This window comes from Trichosurus vulpecula, chromosome 3 (genome assembly GCF_011100635.1).
Source record: "Trichosurus vulpecula isolate mTriVul1 chromosome 3, mTriVul1.pri, whole genome shotgun sequence".
Taxonomy (NCBI): Eukaryota; Metazoa; Chordata; class Mammalia; order Diprotodontia; family Phalangeridae; genus Trichosurus; species Trichosurus vulpecula.
In genome coordinates, this window is record NC_050575.1 from 117915410 (window position 1) to 117940343 (window position 24934).

General features: G+C 42.0%; 1 protein-coding gene across 1 annotated transcript in view; it reads left to right on the top strand.

Moving 5' to 3' along the window:
• Positions 1 to 24934, top strand: part of PAPPA (pappalysin 1) — a 275897-nt gene that overhangs the window by 236161 nt on the left and 14802 nt on the right. The window contains exons 18-20 of the mRNA XM_036751860.1: positions 9165 to 9312; positions 14264 to 14373; positions 19816 to 19887. Coding sequence (XP_036607755.1) covers positions 9165 to 9312; positions 14264 to 14373; positions 19816 to 19887 — 330 coding nt within the window. The remainder of the gene's footprint in view (positions 1 to 9164; positions 9313 to 14263; positions 14374 to 19815; positions 19888 to 24934) is intronic.

Sequence of the window (24934 nt, forward strand, 5' to 3'; positions counted from 1 at the left end):
AGGGCTGGAAGAGATATTAGCAGTCATCTTTCCTGATCTCCCTCCCCCCATTTTGCAGATGAATTAACTGAGGCCATGTCAGGGCAAGTTATTTGCTTAAGCTCATATACATAGTAAGGCACAGAGCCAGGATTCAAATACAGTCCCTCTGACTTCTAAGCTAGTGTTCCCTTCTCTATTATCACATTGCCTTTGTGATCAAACTTACCTAACTTCCTACAGATAGAGTTCAGGGGTTAGTCCATCATTCTGGAGACTTGTGATTCTACATAAGGCTCATTAATATAAACAGACAAACACAACTGTGAATAGAAGGATAAAATGATTGACTTTTTAGAAAGTCACACAAAACATAGAACCCAATTTATATTAGTCCACCGACCAGTGCCAATCAGAAATGAAGTTAGCAGTGAGTATTCAATCAAAATGCTATGTTATGTTCCTTTTGAACTTAAAGGAGGCTTCAAAGTCTGGGTCTAACCCATTCCCATTAGCTCAGCCCCAAATAGTCTTTTAAAATTTTTTTTTAATTTATTATTTTTGGTGAGGCAATTGAGGTTAAGTGACTTGCCCAGGGTCCCATAGCCAGTGAGCGTCAAGTGTCCAAAGCCAAATTTGAACTCAGGTCCTTCTGACTATCTACTGTACCACCTAGCTGCCCTTTCCAAATAGACTTAAATTGGTTTTTTGGTCTCTGTGGACCAAGCATCCAGATTTTTTTTTACTTGACTGGCTGGTAGATGCAACTCAAGAATCCTTGAGTGCAATAAATATGTGTATTTATGGGCATAGGCACGTGTACATACCAAGAAGGAAGAAAGGGGGCAAAGGACAAAGGCAGGAAGGGACGGATGCCATGATCCCCTTAGACTGCTTACAGAAAAAATGTTAGTAAGTGTTACACAAGCCGCTGTAGCAGCAAGGCCAAATAATATTCTGGCCGTGGTCATGTTATCAAACTGAAACCCAGTCTGTCTGAAGGCTGCCAAGTTACTTTCATGGCCAGCTTGTATTTAAAGAGAGGAAAATGTAAATTTATCGGAGGACTACAGAAGGGCTGTTTGGCAATCTGAGCAGGAACCTGGAAGCAGGAGAGTAGGGTATCGCTTGTCAGTTCAAAGAATGAAGCGCTCCTTGCCAAATGGCTTCTAATACAATTGACATTTCTGAGGTTATACTGAAAATGAATTTCCTCTACCCTCAGACCAACAACCTGAGAGCCAATTCTAGTATTCACCTCAGATTCCCTCTCACTGCCTGTAAACACAGTACATGCGGATAGTACGGGACATTCAAAACCCAATCTCCTCTATCTCGCCAGCTCTTCTATTCTGGACACTGGGAAACATGCCTTGTTTCAAACACGCAGGATGGATTGGGCTGTATTTTTTAACTTTTCCAAGTGCTTTACTGCACACTATTAAAAAAAACCCATTTTTAGTAACCATGTATACATGGTTATAATGGAAATAACCATTATTTCACACATTTACCATAGTCTTGTGTTAAAGATGGCATGTAAACAAAACATTTCTGGAAGCTTTTATTCTCAAGCAAACACTTTTTCCCTTCCCCTCTCCATTTCTTTTTTTTACTATAAAACTCTCAAGAAATCTGCTATAGGCCTATGGGATTCAGAAATAGGATGCACCTCAGAGATCATTTTACACATAAGGAAACTGAAACTTAGACAGGAGGGTGTTATCTAATCTGACAGGTAGGGTAGAGTGGAATGAAGTCAGAGTCCAAGGACCTGAGTTTAAATCCACATCTGACATAGCTGATTACTTATGTAATCTTAGGCAAGTCACTTAATCACTTAAAGTCACTTAAAAACTCTGGACCTCTCTAAAACGAAGATTTTGGACTGGATAGCCTCGAAGTTTCCTGCCAGCTCTAGAACTAGGATCCTATGAAAGAGCAAAGCTAGGATATGAACCAGAGGCCTTTACCATCCAAATCCAGTGTTGTTTCTGCTGTCTATCTATCATTGCTTCTCATATGAATGGTTTGGGGTTTCTGCTGCTTAGAACCTCACTGTCTGATCACATTGGAGGAGAGAGTACAGGGAACAGGTATATCCCATCTGAGACTGTTTGTGGCTCCAACCTATCCATATTCCCTATTAAAGACTGCGGTTTGGTTTGATTGTGGTCCAGTTCATAGCTGCGATTTCGTTACTATACAGAACTCCCTGTGTGTAAACTCCCTCTACTCATTCAGATTTAGCAACTCATCTCTAAGTTACAGTATTAGAGAGCTGGCTAGAACATTGAGAGGTCAAGTGACCTGCCTATGGTCACACAGCTGGTATGTATCAGAGACAGGGCTTGAACCCAAATCTTCATGATTCCAAGGTTGGCTGTCTATCCACTCTTCTATGCTGGCTCTCTTAGACATGCTTTTTTTGTCTGGGTTCCTGTATGATGTAGTAAATTATCTGGGCTCTGGTTACATCTGCTTGTCTCAACCCAGGCCCTAAAAACAACACGCTTTGCTTTGATACTTTTACATATGACCCCTAATCCTTTGATGAGGTTTGAGTCTGATACAGTACATTACAAAGGCCATGAGTATATCCTGTATAATCATTGTGCTGTAGGCAAAAACACAAGGCCCCTGGCTCTGACATTAATCAGCTGTGTGACTTTGAGCAGGCCACTTCTCTTCTTGGCCTCAGCTTCCTCATCTGTAAATTGGAGGCATTAGACTCAGTAATCTCTAGTTCTAACATCCTGGGAACTGAAGATGTGTGAGATTAGAAAACAAATCTTAATCATGTCTGAGCTCTTTCTTATTCTCACAGCAAATATGTCACCAGGACCATGTCATGCTTCACCAAAGATGAATTTACTCTCACTTACTTATCATCTCTTCTCTCAGGATGCTTGACAGCTTCCTCCCCAATGGATGGCAGAGCATTCTAGAAAGCAGAAAAGTATACAGATGTTCCAAAGTAGCAAGAACACCATTGTAAGTTGTTTTATTCAATAGTTTGAGCTCAGGAAAGAAAGAACACCACAAGTGGTAGGGTAGAACACATAGGTTCAAACTCAGTTGCTATTACTTCTTGACTGTGAGAGTTTGGGTGGATCCTTTAATTGGTTTCCTAAAAGGAAGAGGTAGGACTGATAGTCTAAGATGCCTTCCAGCTTGACTATTCTTGGATGCTTTGTTGTTTTATTTTTTATTTTTTTGTTATTCCCTTAGCACCTAGCAGGGGACCTTGCATGTTTTTGGGTGGTGGGGTCAAAACCTGTGATTTTCATGGTATTAGGAACTCCCTACGAGATGACACTAACTAATGCAATTTGGTGATTTTTAGTCTTAAGGCCACTGAGATTTGAAATGACTTGACCAAGGTCACACAGGTAAGTTGTAGAATTGGATTTTGAACCCAGGGCCTCTCATTCCAAAGCCATTACTCTTTCCACTACATGGCATTGCCCTTTGTACACAGGTACATTGTAAATGATTGCTGAATTAAATTATATTTAATTTATATATATAATTTCCGGTGCTGATAATCCATGATCCTACAAATAAGCAGAAAAAATCTGAAATGAGATCCATAGGACTGACATCCTAGGGTGGTAGAAAGAGCATTGGCTTTGGAGTGAGAGGACCTGGGTTTGGATATCAGCTTGGCTACTCACTACCTGAGTGACCTTGGCCAAGTCACTTTACCTCTCAATTTCTCAGTTTCCTCATCCATAAATTCATCACTGAGGTCCCTTCCAGCTCTAAATCTGTGATTTTATGACCAGGAAGGTATGTTGCAAGTTGAACAATCATAAAAGACTTTGAGAGTCTTGAATGAAAGAATATAAGGTGGAAATCTTGTAGTAGGAGTAGGGGATAGGGGAAGGGACTCGGCTAGGAAAATTCCAAGAAACCTGCATAATTCCCTTCCATTATAGCAAGGCTGGTGGTGAGACAGAGGACATATATGCCACATGTAGTGAACCATGGTTGAGGATATGGGGGTGGGGGGGGAAGTGGAGGTCACCTGGAAGCTATGCAGAAATCTGTTTCTCACTCAAAAACAAGCTGATTTCATGAAGTGTTCTCTATGGTTATCAGAACCATGGTACTCCTCAGGATAATTTACACCCCTCCATCCATGTTCCAAGGATGACACATGGTTTCCATAGAAAATGCTACCCTAAACAAAGATATTTCTAAGACCTTCAGAAAACGATAGGGGCAAAAGTATGTGTGGGAGGGTGGGGCTGGAGGGGGAGGTGCTGACCCCCCCCAAAATATTAATTATTTTAGGATTAAAACCTGTGATATGTCTCTGGCCATAGTAGGTGATAAGACAAACCTGTACCCAAACAAGAAACTCATGCTTCCTTAGCAAGGAATCATGAAAGACCAACCATGGATCACAGATCCTAGAGGCCATCAAGTCTAAACCCTTTCTTTTGACAGATGAGTAAACTGAGGCCCCAAGAGGTTAAGAGACAGTAAGTGGCAGATAACCATGCTTTGAAACCAGCTCCTCTGCCTTAAAACCCAGGACTCTTTGCATTGTAGGTGATCCATCCTGCCAGCAGAGACTGTGATACCCATTACAAGCGATAGGATGCTTGGTACTAGGCAGCAGCTATAGGGATAGAAAAACCTGACAGACTAGAGTGTAGGAAAAAGTGTTTGCCTAAAAGAAGCTTTCAATAGACCATCTGGAAGGATGAGGGGAAGGTAATTTGGGATCCTGTAATGCATCCGGCCCATTCCAGGAATCACAAAAAGGTTTACTGTAATGGTGTTTTCACCTTTAAAAGTGATAGTTTGCAAACTGCCTTTGATATTACACACACACACACACACACACACACACACACACACACACACACACCATCCCTTTCCCTGTTTGTTGCTTCATGCTTAAGCTCTTGTGTATTTATAATACCCTAGGCAGATAAGCAGGCACTGGGGCATGGGTAGGGAATATAGGGGAAGGAGAAGTCATGTGGTTACTGTGTTGCTGAAAGGCCCACAAAGACGTATGATTCCTAGGTCTGCCCAGAAAGTGCCATGAAGTTTAGAAAATCATAGCATAATATGGAAATAAGTTTTGCATGACTTCACATATATACTCAATATCAAATTGCTTGCCTTCTCAATGAGGGGGAAGAGATGGGAAGGAGGGAGAGAATTTGGAACAAAATTTTTTTAAAAAAATGAATGTTAATTTTTTTATGTTATTGGGAAATATTTAACAAAATAAATAAAAATATGTTAGGGGGGATCATAGCATTCTGAGACCAAAGGTTGAGTAATTTAGGGAGAACCTCTGTAACAACTGCCTTGTTTTCCAGAGGACAAAACTGAGGCTCAGAGCATGTCAGTGAATTTTCCCCTGGTACCACAGTTACTTGGTGGGCAGAACCAGGATTCCTGATTCCTTTGGTGGTGGTTGTTTCCCCTTCGTGAGAGAGAAGCCCCATTTTCCTTATTCCTCTACACCCTACAGTAATAATAAAAGCTAGCATTCATATAGTCCTTTATGGTTTACAAATGAAAGTTTATGAAGCCTGTGCGGAAAGAGCACTAGACTTAGATTCAAGAAATTTGGGTTTCACTCCTGTCTACTACTAACCGTCATCAATTAGCAGCAAGAACAGTCATAATATCTAGCATTTATATAGCACTTGAAGGTTTGCAAAGCACTTTGCAAATATTATCTCATTTTGTAGAACCTATATCAGATTACATGCCATCTTGTGGGAGGTGGGGAAGGAGAAGGAGGGGGAGAAAATTTGGAACTCAAAAACTTGTGGAACTGGGTGTTGTAAGCTTTAAAAAATTAATTAATTAATAAAAAAATATTATCTCATTTTATTCCTACAACTCCAAGAAATAGGTGCTATTAATTATTCCTTATTTACAAATTAGGGAACTGAGGTAGATAGAAGTTGTGACTTTTCCAAGATCACACAGCTAGTAAATTTCTAAGGATGGATTTGAACTCAGGTGTTCTGACTCCAAGTCCAACACTCCATCTACTTCAGAACCTAGCTGCCTCAAACAAATCACAAAACTTCAATGAACTTGGTTTCCTTCTCTGTAAAATGGGGACAATCATAGTGTATTCTTTTGCCCACAGGGCTGTTGTGAAGAAAGCACTTTATAGAATGTAGAGTGCCATAGAAATGTGAGCTCTTATCAACCAATCCTGTACTCTTTGAGCCTAGTGTGAATGACTGTTTCTGTGTCAAAGAGTAACCTACTGGTGACCTATCACCACTCTCTAGAAAATTCTCCTCAGATCTTTCCATCATCTTATCCCAAGGAACACACTTCATCTCCTTTTCGGGTTGTCACTTAAGTTATACTGGTTTGAAATTCCCATAGTAGAATCCAAGTTAGGGTTTAGTCTCTCTGCTGCAAATTTGATTTCAGGGCCAGCTTTGTCCCATATTATGCTGAGGTCTGCAAACCTTTTAAGGTCTGTGGGCCAAACTCAGGGTAAATCTGAGCCAAGTTTCCAGGAAAATTGGGGACGATTTTTGGTTTCTGAGAGAAACCAGGAGAATCTTGGGGACTTGGGCCCAGCTGGGGGTCAGCGAGAGTCTGGTGTTTGCTAATGTCTGAGCTACAAAGCTTGTAAGGAGAGAACCCGTGTGAACCCATATAAACCGACATGAGTTCACACAGAACCTTTGGGACTCGACGCCATGAAGTTCCCTGCAGCTGTGTGTTCAGGGAGGCCACCCTATGCTCCAATGCCAGACACATTTCGACTAATAATACTTCTGAGTGACCATACTTCCTGGACCTTCTCCTGTTGGCCTGTGGGAGTTAGAGCAAGAGGCCCCCTTTCTCTCTCAAATCCTGTTTCCTCTCAGCTGTTTTATAATCATAGAATCATAATCATAAAATGTTGGAGCTGAAAAGAACCTTAGAGGTCAAATTCAACACCCTGATTTTATTTTTATGGCTATTCGTCACTCTACTAAGACATTTAAAGTTTACAAAGACCTTTCCTTACAATAACACTGTGATATGGGTAGTATAACTATTACTGTCCCCCCTTTACAGATGAGGAAACAGAAGCCCAGACACACCCATGAATTGCCCATCCATGTTCACACAACTAACTGGTTCTCTAATCCTGCTTGACAGGCCAGTGTTGTAATCCCATAGTCCATACAAGTAGCGTGCAGCTCTATGGGACACCATGGTACCATAGACAGAGCATCAGACCTGAAGTAATGAAGACGTGGGTTCAATTTCTACATCACCATTTATTAGCTTTATGGTCTTGGACCAATCACCTGAACTCTCTGAATCTGTTTGCTCATCTATAAGATGGGAACAGTAATACCATCTGTCTTAATAGATTTGTGAAAATCTAATAAGATTGTTCTTGTTGTGTTGTTCTAGTAATGTCCAACTCTCCAAGACCCCAAGACACTGAAGTGGTTTGCCATTTCCTTTTCCAGCTCATTTTACAGATGAGGAAACTGAGGCAAGCAAGGTTAAGTGTTCTTCCTCAGGGTCCCATAGTTAGTACCTATCTGAGGCTGGATTTGAACTTGGGTCCTGACTAGAGGAGTAGTTCTCTATCTACTGTGCCACCTGAAATAGGATAATTTATATAAAATACCTTGCAAACATTACAGCAATATACAAATATCAGCTATTATTATGGCCCCTGTATGTCACCAAGGTTTCTGCTTTTCCACCATGTTCATCCTGGGAAGATTCAGTTAATAAAATGGCTTCATGTAGCCAGCAGAACAGACTTGAGGTGAAGCATGGCTCCCCTGGCATAGGTTTGGCATGATCCTTCCCAACCCAATTCAAGTTACAGAGTCACAGAGGAAGAGACCTCAGTGGCCATTTAGACCAACCCACATATGATGGAACCTCCACTATAACATACCTGTCAAGTGGTTTCCTAGTCTCTACCTGAAGATTGCCAAGGAGGAGAAGCTCACCTCCATTGACATTAGATGCCAAGCTAGGTCTACAGTTGTTTCTTTCTTCACCTTGGTTATAGTTTTATTCCATAGTTTAATTTAAACCTATAACTGAACTTTGATCACCCTTTTAAAACAGCCTAAGGAAATTATTAGGTATACAGCTATGCTGAATTTCCCATTCATTAAGGGGAAGAGGACATCTACATCTTTTGGAAATCTTAGCTCTCTGTTACCTTCATGTTCTTGCTATTGCCTCTTTCACTTTTATTTTCTTTACATACTTAATACTATGCTCTGTATACAGTAGGTACTAAATAAATGTTCTAATTAACCAGCTAAGCTTTTGGTTGTCCATGTCTAACCCTAGGAGGTATACAAGGCAGGGCAATCTTCCCCAAATTAGGAAATTGGAGAGGCTGAATGAATAAGGAGCAGTTTGTTGGGAGTGGAGATGTCCATGGTTGCTCGTTTAATTTTTCAGGGACCCACTTCTCTCTCGCCCCCACCCCCACCCCAACCTGTGTAAAACAAGGCACACTTCCCTTGCCTTCTTAGGAAATCCCAAGGGATTGACTGGGTTGTTGGTTTGATCAGTATAAAGGGCATTACACAGAAACTTATTACAAATCCAGGCCATTGTATTTGTGGGGAAAAAAAATAATACTTGTACTAGGAGGTGGGCTAAGAAAAATTCAAAGCACAACTCGTATAAAGTTTATTTGTGTTTCTATAAAGAGAGTAGCCTGTATGGAAAATGAAGGGGATAATTGAACCCTCATTTTTTTCTATTAGAACCTATGCTCCTTGAAGACGCAAGTTAAGTTTTATCTAAACCTCACATATTTCCCACCCCTGGTAACTGGCGGCACAGTGGACAGAGTGATGGGCTGAGAGTCAGGGAGACCAGAGTTCAGATTTGACCTCTAGCTATCCCTGGGGAAGTTGCTTACCCTCTGCCTCAGTTCCCTCAACTGTAAAATGGATATAACAAGAACATCTATCTCAGGGAGATGTTGTGAATATCAAATGAAACGGTAGTTTTAAAAAATGTTTAGCACAGTGCCTGGCACATAGTAAGCACTATAAAAATGCTCCATGAAGGCGGAGACTGTTTTGTTCCTGCCTCCATATCCCCATAACCATATCCCCATAACTATACTAGCAGCACCTGGCATTTAGTAGATGCCTAATGAAAACATTTTGCTTGATTGTTTGCCCTCTGTCTCTCAGGGTCGTGGGAGCAACGTGATCCATTGCCGAAAGGATGGCACCTGGAGTGGGTCATTCCACGTCTGCAAAGAGATGCATGGCCAGTGTTCCCTACCTGATCAACTCAACAGCAATCTCAAGTTGCAGTGTTCCGGTGGCTATGAAATAGGTATGAAGTGGTGAGGGGTGGTGGTGGTGATGTGGGCATGTCCCTTCCCCCCACCCCCAGCCAAGTGGGATTGGTCCTGTGAATTCGAGGTGGGGTAGTGATGGTGGTGCTGGTGGTATACCCTGGGATTGGACCCAATTCTCGAGGAACATAGATCGTGGTGCACCTCAGGACGCACCTTTGAATGCCCCGCATCCAAAGGATCACTTTGTCTTAGAACACTTCTTTCAAGTATTTGCAATTCCTCCTAAGTATATACAATCTCAGCCTTCATTTAACTCCTTTTTTTTTCCTGATCAGGTATAAAGACCCAGAATAAAGTCCTGTGTGGACATATCAAAGTTTAGTGATACAGGAATCAGAGTTGAAAGGCCTGCACTCTGGTCCCTTCTTCAGCCACTCGCTGAATGGCAACCTTCAGCAAGTCGCTTAAACCTCCCCTAGTGCATTTCCTTGTTTGTAAAAGGAAGATAGCATTTGTATCACCTATCTCTCAAGGCTGATGTGAGAAAAGTGCCCTGCCAACCTCAAATCTCCCAACCTTTGGGCCCCGGAGAAGAGAAATACAGAATCTTAGTTTATAAAAGGGAACTTTGAGATGAGGCAGGATTCAGCATCCCTAACAGGTGGCTCTCCAATCTCTTCTTGAATTCAGTGAAGCCATACCTGTCTGTGTATTAGCAATGAAAAGCAGAGTCACTAATTAAGGATGATGAAAAACTTGGAGAAGAGGAAGTACTTTTAATTTGGATAAAGTGAATACACAATCATGCTCTAACTTGGCGTATCTCCCACCCTCCCAGAACCTTGTGGGTATGTAGACTCACACTCCCCATAGCTGACTCTTACTTGCTCTGAGCCTCAGTTTCTTCGTCGGTAAAAAGTGCAGGTAGGGGTAAGAAAGAAGTGGGGGATAATGTTCAGCTGGGTGGTCCTGAAGTCAGGAAGACTCATCTTCCTGATTTCAAAGCTGGCCTCCGATATTTAGTATCTGTGTGACCCTGGACAAGTCACTTAACCCTGTTTGCCTCAGTTTCTTCATCTGTAAAATGAGCTGGAGAAGGAAATGGCAAACCACTCCAGTATCTTTGCCAAGAAAACCCCAAATGGGGCCATGAAGAGTCAGACATGACCGAAATGACTGAACAACACAACAACAGCTCACACTGTCTCCCTCACAGGCTTTTTGTGAAGAAATTATTTTGTACATATTCAAATGCTCTAGAAATATGAGCAGTTGTTGTTACGGTATTCATCGGAACATAGTTTCTTACCCCATTTGGCATTTTCTTTTTCAAAGAAAGAAAAGAAAAATATTTGCATGACGTTCAACATTTCGTTTTGTAAAACTGCCCCTCCACATCCCCTCCCCCTACCCAAGGAATATTTTTATGATCTAAAAACCTAAGAAGTAGGAGGCAGAGAAAGCCAGTCACTAGCCTCTTTTCCCCTCCTGCCCAACACTCTTTCCTTTGGCCTTGGACCTGCTTCTTACAGATCTGAAACCCTCAGCTCGAATCTATTTGCCAAAGAGCTCTTTGGTGCCTGGTGCAGGGCGAATCTCATCTAAGGTCACCTTGGACCCCATCCAAGAGTCCAAGAGAGAGGCATTTCCTAAAGGACCCAGGGCACCTCATTATAAACCATCCTCAAGCAGGAGAAGGCCCCACGGCATGGCCCCTTGGGGCTGGGGGGCGGCGTAATATTGAGGCTCCAGTGAATTTCAAAACTGTCCTAAGTCATCAGAAAACTGCTGCCGTTCATTCTCTAGGGGAGGAAAGGCAGGAACCTGGATGAGATCACCACTCTGTAATGATGCCAATTACTACTCATATATCAAAACAATGCAGACCTGTTCCTTAAGCAGAAATAGCTAACTGGGACGGGAGGAGGGGAGGAGAAGAAGGGGAGGGAAGGGGAGTTGGAGGGAGAGAGAATGCATATAAATATATCTGCAGGCACAGAGCTGGTATAGCATCTAATTTGACAATGCTTTTTACCCTTGAGATAAGATGACCTTTGTTTACCTCTAAGAGGCTGCCTCTTTTTCAAGAGAACAGAAGTCACAACCCCCTAATTCTCATCTCAGGAATCTGTCTGCCTTGGGCAGTCTTCCTCAGAACTGGGGTCTTAACAAGGCACAAACACTGAATAGTTTGTGCCTGAAATGTTTTCCTTTTTATTTTCTTAAGATCCATCTTTTCGACTCTCCTTTTTTTGTCTCTTCTCTCATTTCACTTGTGACATCATCATTCTCCTCCTTGTTCCTACACCTCTATCCTTTTCTACCCCACTGCCTTCTGTTTCTTCCTCTATTTTCTTTCCTTCCAATTTTTTTTCAATCCCTGTACGGTTATAATGCAAGGCCTTAAGTTCATACTCTCAGTTTATAAATCCATAAATAGTCAAAGTTGGAAGACGCTTTGGAGACCATTTAGTATAACCTACTCATTTTACAGGCAGCTGGGTGGCACAATGGATAAAGTGCCAGGCCTGGAGTCAGGAAGACCTGAGTTTAAATTTGGCCTCTAGCTGTATGACCTTAGGCAAGTCACTTAACCCTATTTGTCTCAGTTTCCTCATCTGTAAAATGAGCTGGAGAAGGAAATGGCAAACCACTTCAATATCTTTGCCAAGAAAACTCCAAATGGGGTCAGGAAGTGCTGGACACAATCGAAAAACAACAGCAACCCCTCATTTTACAGATGAGGAAACTGAGGCACAGAGGCTCTCTCAGGGCCACACAACTAGACTTCAAACCAGGATTTCTGACTCCTAGTCAGTGCTTTCTTCTACTATATCACATTACCTCTCAAAGCCAAAATACAGGCACAGACATAGAAACAGACAGACAGACACACATATACACACATGCACACCACAACAAAACACAACACAACGCAACATAACATAATGCAGACCAGAGAGGACCTTCTTACCTGGAAGCACCTACAAAATAAATATCCCGTGGAGAGGAGATATTCTCCTTTTTTTTTAACCTTTTCTAGACTGCCAACAACATAGGGGCTGCCTATTATATTTAGGGCAATATATGTTATTCAGCATTACCAGAAAAAGTAACACAGCCAGTCATAAGGTCTCTGTCTAATCCTGTCCCTATCATCGCTAGCTGATTGTGTGACCCTGGGCAAATCTCTCCATCACTTTTCTGTAAAGTGAGGGGCTTGAACTGCCTAACTTTATGAGGTATTTTCCAGTTCTTACATTTTCTGGCTTAAGGTCCCTTCTAGTTCTTACATTGTACAATCCAGTGGAAAGAATCTTAGTGGAAAGAATTCTCTGCCCTCCCTGTCTACAAAAGTTTAATGGGATCTTTTATAGAAGCTGATAATCAGCTTTCCCTTACCCCATCTTCAGAGAATGGATCAACATAGAGTGAATTTAGGTCATAAATGGAGGGGGATTAGTTTCCTGATAATAAGAAATGTCAAACATTTGAATGGGCAGTTGAGGTAGGTATTTAGAACATCAGATGTTGCCCTTCTTGTGTGTGATTGTGTCCCGAGGACAGAGAGACAGACTAGGTAATCTCCCAAGGGGCTTTGTCAGTTCTCGATTCTATGACACCTTGCCCACCACGGAGGATCATTCTCTAGGACCTGTAGACTTGGTGTTAGGGATGAGAGGACTGAAAAACTATTCTACATGAGAATGAGTTGAAGGCACTGGACACGAATATCATGAATAAGAGAAAGTGAAGTGAGAACATGATAGCTCAAGCTTCTGCAGGGCTGTCCTGAGGAAGGACCACTTGGATCCAGAAGGGTAAAATTATTTACTAGTGGAAAGCCCCAAAATGGCAGATTTGTTGTTGCTATTCAGTCGTGTCTGACTCTCCATGATCTCATTTGGGGCTTTCCTGGCAAAGATACTCGAGTGGTTTGCCATTTCTTTCTCCAGCTCATTTTACAGATGAGGGAACTGAGGCAAACAGGGTTAGGTGACTCGTCCAGGGTCACACAGCTTAGTAAGAGTCTGGGATTGGATTTGAACTTAGGAAGATGAGCCTTTGTGACTACAGACCCGGTGCTCTATCCACTATGCCACCTAGCTCCCCTACTCAGATTACAATCAATCAACCAATAAACATTTTTATTCAATGTAAAGAAAAAACAACAGCTTCTCAATAAATAGATCTATCCAGAGGTACAGTGGGCTCCCTTGGGATGGATTTTTCCCCCACTAGAGATCTTCAAGCTGAGTCTGGAGGACCCCTTTCTGGAGGTATTTTAGAAGTGATTCAAATCCAGGATGGGATAGCCTAGAACCTGAGGTTCAATCCTACCTCAGACATTCCCTAGCTGTGTGACCCTGGGCAAGTCACTTAACCTCTGTGTCTGCCTCAGTTTCCTCATGTGTAAAATGGGGATGATAATAGCACCTATATCCCAGGGTTCTTGCACAGCTAAAATGAGATCATATTTGCAACGTTCTTGGCAAATCTTAAAGTGCTGTATAAGTGTTTTTCATTTGCTTTAAAGCCCCTTCCAGCTCAGATTTTGTGATCCCATGACTGACAGGGAAATACTGGCCTTCCTCAAGGGAAGGGCAAGAGTTTTCCTCCCAGGGCTCTGTGGGAGACAGTGTGCCACTTCCCCCCCCCACCACCACCATATACCTTGGCCCCCTAGGGGTATTCAGTTCATACAGCAGCCCATTTGTGCTACTTGGAGATCCCACAAGAAAAGTGTCTTTGATCATCATGCTCTCGCTGTGGGCGTGGTGGTCAGAATCCTCGTGGGGTGGAGCCATAAGGTTCATCTCCCCACAGAGTGGTAAAGGGCCCTGTTGTGGCTCACCACAGGAATTGTGCTGCCAGAAAGAAAGGGGAGCCTATGTGCGCTCTTATGATGACTGATGAGATGGCAAGAGACCTAACCTGCTCCTTTCTTTGCTTGTTCTCTCCTCCTCTGCCCGGCCGGCTGCTCAGGAGCGGAGTGTGCCACCTCGTGCCTGGACCACAACAGCGAATCCATCATTCTACCCGTCAACATGACTGTACGGGACATCCCCCACTGGATGAACCCAACTCGAGTGGAGGTGAGTGATTCTCAGCTTTTAACCTTCTCCACCCCTTGGCTTCCTAGATTCATTAACAGGAGGCCAGAGCTAGAGCTTAGCAATCTGAGCAGAAGAAGAGTAAAATGAAAAATTATGTGCTGGTATCTATTGAGATGGCTTGGTGTACTGTAAAATGCACTGGCCTGAGATTCCTAGAGCCTCCTCTGTGCTCTTCTGTTCTCTTATGAAGGGCTTGGATTAAATTACTTTTGTCCCTTCCAGATCTCACATCCTATACTCTATATTCTAGCATTCTATGTTCTAAATTCCCTTCCAGCCCTAATATTCTGTGTCCAAATATTCTATTTTCTGAAGTTTTTCCAACCCTAACATTCTGCATTTGAACATTCTGTGGTCTAATGTCTAGCCTAAGGTCTCATTCAGCTTTTATATTCTCTTATTGTCTATCAACTTCCAGAAGGAAAAAGTTTTTCTACATTAAAAAAAACAAAACATCCTTCCCAATACATGACATTAGGCCGGGCACAGAGTAATGAAGACCTATTGATTTGATATAGTCCCTGAATAAGAGAAAATCTGGAGGAAAGGGCTTCTGCCTCTGCCCTTCTAAAGGATTCAACTTTGGAGCTTCCAAGTATACCCACCCCTGAGTAACTCAATCCAGGCCCAAGGGTTGAGATGTGGCTGCTCATCTACCAGTATTCCTCTAAGCTCTAAGTTTGTATCTATAGGGATCCGGGCTAGAGAACTACAGGAGAGTGTCATGGGATTTGGGCCTTTGCCTACCAGCTCTGCAGTAAGGAAATGGAGTGAGGCATGGGGGCCTATGGTTTCACATTCTTATTTATTCTCACTTTTTTCTGGCTATAAAGTAAGGGTGTGAACCTCTGGCATGAGAAATACTTTCTGCCCAATGCAGATTCTCCTTGTGGATAGACAGAAAACCCGATACAGAAGGTGTCCCATTTCTCAAACAAGCTGAGGTGACTAATTCAGATGCCTTACTCAGCACGTCATCTACTAGCCTAGGCATTTTTCCCCCTCTCCTCTCTTAAGGCTCCTCTTTTCCCCTCTCTCTCCCAGTCTCATTTTTCCCCCACCTAATCGACATCTTTTTTTTTTTTTTTTTTACCATTTTTCTCTCTCCCCCTCCTGGCCATCTCTCTTCTGTCATCAGACGACATAAACATACATGTGAACTCCCAGACAAACCCATAGCTCCTCACTACTGCCCTCCAAAGCTAAGGTATTCATTCACTGAGCCTCATCCCTCTTCCCATTCTCATCACCCCATGTACCTGAAAGCCTATGTGTCTTTATGTGCCCCTACTCCCCTTACCTCATCTGTCTGCATGTACACACAGATATACACGTGTGTATGTATGTGCCCGTGCACTGAGTACATATGCAGGCAGCATTTCCTGAAGTAGCCTCTGCCCCCCCAGAATGGGACAACAACTTCCGCAGTCTCATGAGTGTCTTTTTCACTCCAGACTCTGATTATGTTACTGACCAGGCCAGGCCTGTGTCAGCTTCCTTGGAAATCCTGCCCTCCCCCTCCCCAACCCTTATCTCTACCAAATGGGCCCCTCTTGGAGCTCTAGGAATTAAAGAGATTTGTTGTAATTTTAGAACAAAATAAAACCAAGGCTTTGAAAGCCTTGAGTTTCACCCCCTCTACCCCAGCCCCCACCCAGTTCTTGGGGCCTGCCCTCCTTTATTGATACCAGTGTTCACAGGGAGTTGTAACGAGTTTTAGACCTCCATGGGTCCCTGGGGGCCTCATTAGCCAGAAGGAAGAAAAAAAGTGGTAGAAAAGGGGTGGGGGGAGGAGGGTGAGAGAGGAGATTGATGATTTCCAGGAATACAGTGGAAAATATGGGTCTGTACTATGCCCTCCCCTCTCCTGTTGTGAGAATATAGAATTGGGGCCATTTCCAGTCCAAAATATTCCTTAGACTATCCCAGGGCCAAGTTATTCCACTACTAGAGGATGAAGCTGGAATCTCAGAATATGAGCATAATGATGAATTAGGAAATTTTCTCTCCAGTTGCTTTGAGTTGGTACAGTTGTCATGGTGAGAAAGGGCTTATGGGGATGGATATTATGGAGAGAAGACTAACCCCAGAAAACCCAGCTACTAGTTCTACTTGATCACTAGCTAGCTGTGGAAGCTTAGGCAAATTATTGCTCACTTCTCTGGGCTGCCGATTCATTGGTTACAGCCTCCATGGGCCTCAGTTTTCTCATCTGTAAAATGAGGAAGCTGGACTAAATAGACTTGCTGGCCTGCTTTAATGACTTGTCATCTACATTCTAACATGTTTTCTTCTGAGGTCCCTTGTAGTTATTCTATGTTCTAGTTTTCTGTGTTTAATCCCTTTTAGCTTTAACTTAAGATTCCATAATTATATTCTTCAATTAATTAATTAATTTCTAGTTTTCAACATTCATTTCCATAACATTTTGAGTTCTAAATTTTCCCCTCCTCCCACCCCCAGACAGTATGCAATCTGATATAGGCTCTACGTATACATTCATATTAAACATTTCATATCCATAATCATATTTTAATGGCAACTCCAGTGTTCAGTATCTGGGTGGCTTTGGTACTTTGATTTAGCAGATTAGAAATCACCAAGCCTGCCCTGACTCCCAAGCAATGTGTTCTGTGTTTCAGTTTCATACAAGTTTGCTGTACCAATGCTCATATATCTGTGAGACCAGCTAAATTGGGTTTTTTTTTTTGCCTCAAGAAATGAAAATGTCCTAGAAACAGCTTTATTCATTCATTCCTTTATTCAACAAGTCATTCGATAAATGTATATCGCACACTTAAGATGTTATCTCTGCTAGAGAATGTAGGAAGGATATATAAGACATGGAACCTGTCCTCTAGAAGCCTATAGTCCAATGGGAGAGACTAGACATAAAAATATTAACATACAGTGAATTAATGACAGAATTGAAACTAGAACCTGCATCTCCTTCCTTCCAGCTCAGTTATCTTTCTCTCCATGTCCCTCAATTTCCCTTGCCTTAACCTAGGACCCAGTTTTCTTTGGTTCTTGACCTCCCCTACATTATCTGCTTCCTTTGGTTCAGCTTCTTCCACACATTTGTTTCCAAGCAATAAATCAAAAGTGTTGGGGGACAGTTCACAGGAGAAGGGGGCATGGGTGAGGTGTTCTCTCCTCCTTTAATGCCTAGGGCAATAAACAGAAGTGTTCTCCCTGCCTCTGGTGGTATTCCAGATGTCTGTCTACAGCACCAAGAGCGTAGCTGACTAGCTGACGTTTGAGGGGCCTGCTCTGCGGTCTCCCTTGCTTGTGGGATAAACAACCCTGCCTTCCCTTTCTTAACTCCCCACCCCTTCTGCATCTGTCCCTTTTCCCGGTTTTCCCCCTGCACACAGACAGGCCCTGTAGTGAGACAGGTGGGGCACATGGAGCCTGAGTAATAGTGGAAAATCCAAGAGTGTCGGAAAGATAAACAGCCCCATGTAGATAGTATAAAAGTCCTTTTTCTGAACCCACATCAGGTAAACCTCAAATGACAGAAACTGTAAAAACACACTGGAGTTCTCTTGCAGACGGATTAAATTAGCCCTCAAATAAACAGGCGGAGGGGCAGGGGCCATCAAGTCCCCTCTTGATATTAATCCCTGTGCTTTTGAAGTCTTGAACTATTAGCAAATGCCCCCTTCTAGTCCCTACAAGTACTTGTCCTGAAATGTGATTAATGTCCTATGATTGTTTTCTATAGAGTGAAAGTAGGCAATTTTCCCCAACACCTTTTGATTTAAAGGAAATAAAGACTGAGTTGGAGTCATAGGAATGAAGAGAGTCAGAAAAAGAGGAGGGGTCCTAGGTTGTTGATTTTACCATGACAACTTGAGAAATAGAATTTAGAGGTACAAGGAACCTGAGAGATGCTCTAGTTCAACCTCAGTATTTTAAAACGGAGGCCCAGAGACTAGTGGTTTGTAGGATCATAGACTTAGGGCTGGGAGGATCCTGAGAAGCCATCCAGTCCAACCCCCTGGTTTTACTGATAAGGAAACTGGGGCCTAGAGATATTATGGGACTTGCCTAAAGTGATACAGATAGTAAGTGGAAGATCCTGGATTAAAATTTCATTTTGAAAGCTCCAATTTCAGTCTACTTTCCACTAATACACCTTAGAAAAGTTTGGCACTATTGATAACGTCCTTTAAGATGATGGACTCTTAGTATAGGACACGACATACAATGTCAGACTTGGTAGATGCTTTGGTTGGTTTTGCTTTTTTTCTTTTTTTGTTTCTGAGGTGTTCAAGAGGTGTTCAATTCAGTATGTGTGTGTGGGGTGTAGTGAGAAGGGAACATATGGGCCATGATGGTGATAACAAACAGAAAACAGGGGATAGGGATTAAATCTGTGACATATTTCATTTGTAATTTAGGGAACTCTGAATCAGTCAGTCAATAAGCATTTATTAAGTGTTTAGTATGTACCAGGCACCACTAAACTCTGGAAATACAAAGACACAAATAGTCCCTGACCTCAAGGAACTTACATTCTAATAGGGGAGACCAAAACAAGACACATACAAGATATATACAGAGAAAAATGGAAGATAATCTGAGAGGGCAAGATACTAGTAGTTGAAGGCAGTATAGCATAGTGGATAGAGCTGGCTTCAGAAATAGGAAGGCCGGGGTTCAGGTGCCTCTCAAATACACACACACACATACATACATATACACACGTACATACATACACACACATACATACATTCACACATGTCTGTGTCTTCACGTGTGTTGGTACCTATCTGTTCACATATATATATACACATATATATGCGTGTGTGCATATATATATATATATATGTACAGAATATGTGTATATATACACACAATGCCCTCCTATAGCTGGGATACACACACATACACACACACACACACACACACACACACACACACACACACACACATCTCTCTGTTGCTACTGCTGCTGCTGCTCCTCCTTCTCCTCCTCCTCCTCCTCCTACTACTGCTACTTTTTCCTTAACTCCAAACCAATCAGCACATTGAGGTAAACTTGGGCAACAATACAGGGCCTCTTGGAAAACATTTCTGATTTTGTTTCTGTATTAGTGTCTGAGCCTTTGGGTTAAAAAAAAAAGCCAAAACAAAACAAAAAAAAACTCCCTCTCTGTCTCTCTCCTGGGCTGCCCTCACTTTCGTGAGTGAAATATAGAATTATGACACATTGGGTGAACCACAAATATTAGTTTAATCTTAAGATTTTTGTTATTGCAAGCGTCTGGGCTAATGCATCAAGTAAATGCCAGGAGGGAGACTGTGCTTTGGAGATTCCAAGAGAAGTTCAGGGGGTTGAAAATGGTCCAGTCACACAGGAGGGTGCCTCATCTGAATTCTCTTGTGTCTCTCTCTCTTTCCCTTTGCCTTCAGAGAGTCGTATGCACCGCTGGACTCAAGTGGTATCCTCATCCATCTCTGATTCACTGTGTAAAAGGCTGTGAGGTAGGTATCACAAGAAAACAAAAACAAAACAACTCTCTCTAGCTTTCCAAACAGAAATCTTTCTAAAAAGAGCAAGGGATTTGGAGTCAAGCCATCCGGATTTGAATTCCAGATCTACCACTTGCTACCTGTGCAAACTTGGGCAAAAATAACTACCATTCACATGGCACTTTAAGGTCTACAAAGCACTTAATAAATATCTCACAACTCCAGGAGGTAGGTACTATAATTATCCCTTCTTTGCAGATGAGAAAACTGAGTCAGAGAGAGGTCAAGTGACTTTTCTAGGGTCACAAAGCTAGTAAATATTTGAGGCAGGATTCAGATTCGGGTCTTCCTGACTCCAGGTACAGGCTCTATCCACTGCCCCACCCAATTATCTCTCTTACCTAGCTACAAGGCATTTAACTTCTCTTTTTAGTAAAATAAACAAGTTAGGATAGATGGCCTCTGAGGCCCTTCCAGTTTGATCGCTATGATCTCATCACCTGTCTTCCCATGAGGGGAGATTCTGAGACTCCTGCCTGTTCACATGGTCCTCTTTGAGAATGAAGGATGAACAACAATGATAAAAACAAGCTACTTCAAATACTTGCATCTCTCTTATGAAGAAAAGGAAACCTACGTCATCTGTGCGACTGCAGAATGAAGAACTAACGCCAATGAATGGAAGCGGCAGGGAGGCAGATCCTGGCTCAGTTTAAACAACTTTAGAACATCTAGAGCTATCTGGTAGTAGACCAGTTGTTTTATGGGGTAGGGAAATTCCTTCCATTGGATATGCTCAAGCAGAATTTGGATGACTTCTTGTCAGGGAGGGTAGTTAGGATGCTGTACTAGTGACCTTTAAAGCCTATTCCAACTCTACAATTACCTGATTCTAGGCTTCTCTACGCTGAGCCCTCTGGATTCTTGAGGTACAAAAGTTAAATGCTCATAGTATGTCTGTCCTAATAGTTGTTTGTTTTGTTAATCCCTTTCGAAGACATTTCAATGAAGGAGGCTATGGTCCTTGATGGAGACAGATTTATAAAGGGAAGGAGAGGTTCTTTGGCAATTTAGGTAATCTCACTATTAATTGGACATAATCACATGCAACTTGTCTCTTGCTGGGGTGATCAGATAGGATCCTTGGTGACTTAAAAAGGTCTGACCTGATGCTTTCAGGAGATCTGTCCCTCGTCTATGTGTTTTTTGTCACTGAACAGAAACAGAGATACTTGTTCTATCCAGTGGATCCCCATTTGATCTCAGTCACTTCAGGCACCTGTGGCTGCATGGATGATCCAGACATACTGAGTAGGTTGATGTCCCAGTTGTCTGTGGGACAGGTCTCTGATGATAATCTGCAAAATCCTAACCAGACTGCCAATGAAGGAAGGTATAATTCTTCCATAACTTTCAAGAAATAAGATGACAAGAGACAGATATGAATGTTGGCCTGAGTTTCCACAGGGAGAGGCTATTGGGTTAATCAGTGTAAGAAGCTGAGGTGGTGATTCTTTCCAGTATGAAATCCTATCCCAAAATCCTATCCACAAAATTCACAAAATCCTATCAAAAAACCAATCGTATCATCTCTACCTTGGTACAAGACACAGAATGACTTGTCTCCAAACCTTTACGAGCACATTAGTCTACAAATCCTTATGCAACTTCCAGTTAACATCTCTGAAGACTCTGACAAACTCTCATCATACCATGTTCCATAGTTCTTTGATGTATATGATGGCCTATCAAGATAAACAACAGTGAGTCAACTTTTGACTCTCCAGAGGCTTTCTTTTGGTCAATTAAAACAATTTTTTTTTGGTCAATGAACTCCTTACTAGGAAGGAATAGTGTGAGGCTCACTGTGGAGGATTTTACTACTCACTCCCTCACCCTTCCTACATACAGTGTATAGAGATGACCATAAGGCCACATTCAAATGTTCAAGAGAAAATCATAGACGATTCCTCTGAATCCTACAGTTGCAATAGGGAGAAGTTCACTGGATTTGGATTCAGAGGCAGCTCTGTGTAGAGGGAAGAGGAATGGACTTACAGTCAGTAGGACCAGGGTTCAAACACTTCCTCAACTACTTAGTAAATGTGTGATGCTTGGCAAGTCACTTAGCCTTTCTAGGCTTCATTTCCCTCATTTGTAAAAAATGGAAGGAAAGCAACAACATGGGCCACTAACCTCACAGGGTTTGTGAGGAAAGTGCTTTGTAAACCTTAAAGCTCTATGTTAATATGAGGTATCTTCCTCACTGAAAAATGTTACTAAAGGTCCCTTTTTAAGCTCAAAATTCTGAGATGATAGAAAAATATACACCACTGCATTCACCAGGGTGATGCCCCATGACATCTCAGGGCCAGAGCCCAGATCTCCAGCTTCTATCATCATTTTTTGCTCAGCCCCTTCACTGATTCTGCTATTCACTGTGGTACAGAAATGAAAATAACCAGGCAAAGAGTCTCCTGGTATCCCCTCCAGCAACTATGACTAGTCCAGTGTTTCAGGAAAAAGCTAGAGTTATCTGAATGCTTTGTATTTTTTTTTCAGTTTCACATGTATTGTTTCCCTCCCTGTCACCCCCTTGCTAAAGAGACTGCTCAATCAGCAGTTTAAGTGGACAATTTGACAGCAGAATTCAATCTCTCCTTTGACTCAGCACTAGTGGCCTCAGGGAGGCCCTCACCTGACCATGTTCTGATTGTTATCTCCCTGGCACAGGGATAAGAGATTATTGCTCTCTTCCTGCCCCATCCCTGTGATATGGGCTTAGAACAGTGGTGGCGCTGCACTGAGAGACAAAGTCAGCAGGCGAATGAGCAGCTGGGCCCCTGTCCCAGTACAGCCAGACAGACCAGTCTGGAATTCCTGGCGTCTGATTTTTTTATTTATTTTTTATTTTTTAAAGCTCACCCCATGTTTCTTGATCAGTGCCCCTAAACAGCTTTAAGATTTTAAGTTCTCTGATTGAGAAGCTGAGTAACCTTCACTTCACAAATACAAGGCTGGGTAGACATACTTAGACAGAGGCTTACTTGAAAAAGTTACAGTGGCATTTGAAGAGGTCTAAAAGTTTAATGGGAAACAAGAATGTTGAAGTGGCATACAAGAAAGTCAGTGTGATCTTAGGCTTCAGGAAGAGGCTCATAGCTTCCAGAAATAAGTTGGGGACAGTCCCCACTATGCCCTAGTCAGACCACATTGGGAATATTATGATCAGTTCTCAGTGCCACATTTTAGAAGGGCATTTTTAAACTGGAACACATCCAGGGGAAGGCAGCTAGATTGGGAAGGATTCTTGAGTTTAGGACACATGGGGGTTGGTTAAAGGAACTGAGGATGTACACCCCAAAGATTTAAGGACATTGTCAGAGGAGTTCCCTCTCCTCCCCAATGGCATCCTTCAAATCACCTCAACATCATCATCTATTCTTTCCTTCTTTACTGCAATCTCTAATGCAGAGGTGCCTCTTTCTTCTTGCCGAGACCAACCTCTCTATTTGTGTCCTCGGTTATATTCCCTACCTTTCCTTCCAGAAGCTTACCTTTACAATAGCTCCTCCCTCCCTCTTCTCTTTGTTTTTCTTTAATTTTTTTTTTCAGTTAGTAAGAATCTATTTTCTCTCCTTTATATCACTCACTCTCCCAATGGAAAAAACGGAGAAAAAAGCAACCGTTATAACAATCTACATTTTAAGCAAAATGATTCCCATATTTTCCATGTCCCAAAATCATTGTCTTATTCTACATATTACTCCCAAACCTTCCTTTTAGGTGTTGGGAGTCTTCCGGAATAATGTTTAATCACAGATTTGAAGTCTTTCAAAGTTTTTTGTGTATTTTGTTTTACAGTGTTGCTGTTATAGTATAAATTGTTCTTGTGGTTCTGCATCAGTTCATAAAAATCTTCCCAGGTTTCTTCAAAATCTTCCCATGTCATTTCTCATAGTACACTATTTTATTCTACTTATATACTATAATTTGTTCATCCTTTCCTCCAAATGATGGCCATCCCCTTAGTTTCCACTTCTTTGCCACCACATCCTTTGCACAGCCACCAAACTGATATTTCTAAAGCACTGGGATAACCATATAACACCCCCTGCTTAAAAGATTATTGATTGATACCAAAATAGCAGGAGGGTGGCAACCCAAAATAGCTGGATGAGGATGTAAAAGAGGCTGAAAAGGACTCATCAGAGAGGTAGGAAGGCAATTATGACCAAGTAGTGTCACACGAACCTAGCTTCAGTGATTCCTTATTACTGCTAAGGTACAATATAAGCTTCTCTTTTGGGCTCTAGTTTATCTTTCCTGGGTGATAATGCTTTATTCCCCCTCATATACTCTTCATTGACTTATTGCTCCCCATCCATGACATTCCATCTCCCAACTCGGGACCTTTTCATAAGCTGTACCCCAAGCCTAAAATGCCCTCCCTGTTCACCTTAGCCTCTTGGAAATCCTAGCTCACTTCAGAGCTTAGCTCAAGTACCACATCCTTTAAGAGGCCCTTTCTTTGCCTGGAAAATGAAGGAACTAGTTATTTCTAGTTCATTTTACTTCAGGTGAGCTAGATTTTCCCCCCAGTATAAAAATATTCTTAGATTCTTTATTTGATGCATATAGGGCAAATTTGGAACCAACTTATAGGTTTTAATGAAAGGAGGAATAGTTGACTAAATTCTCATATAGCAGTGGAAGGGCATGGTGCCATAAAATGGCAAATATGAAGAAACACGGAAAGAACTATATGAAGCAATGCAACTCTTTTAATAATATATTTTGTTTTTTTATATATCATATAAAACCCTAATATGCCTGATATGTTGGTTTTACAAGCGAACAGAACTCTGTTTGAATTCCTGGGCATTCAAGGGCAAAATTTACATTTTTAAAACTTGCATCTTTTCACAAAGAATTAACATAACATTTTCCCCACCAAGTTTAGCCTTCATTGTCATTTCTTTAGCTGATTCCTCACTGGTATCAGAATATAAACCCCAAAAGTATTATGTGTAGTACTATAAACCCAAAAAGTATTATG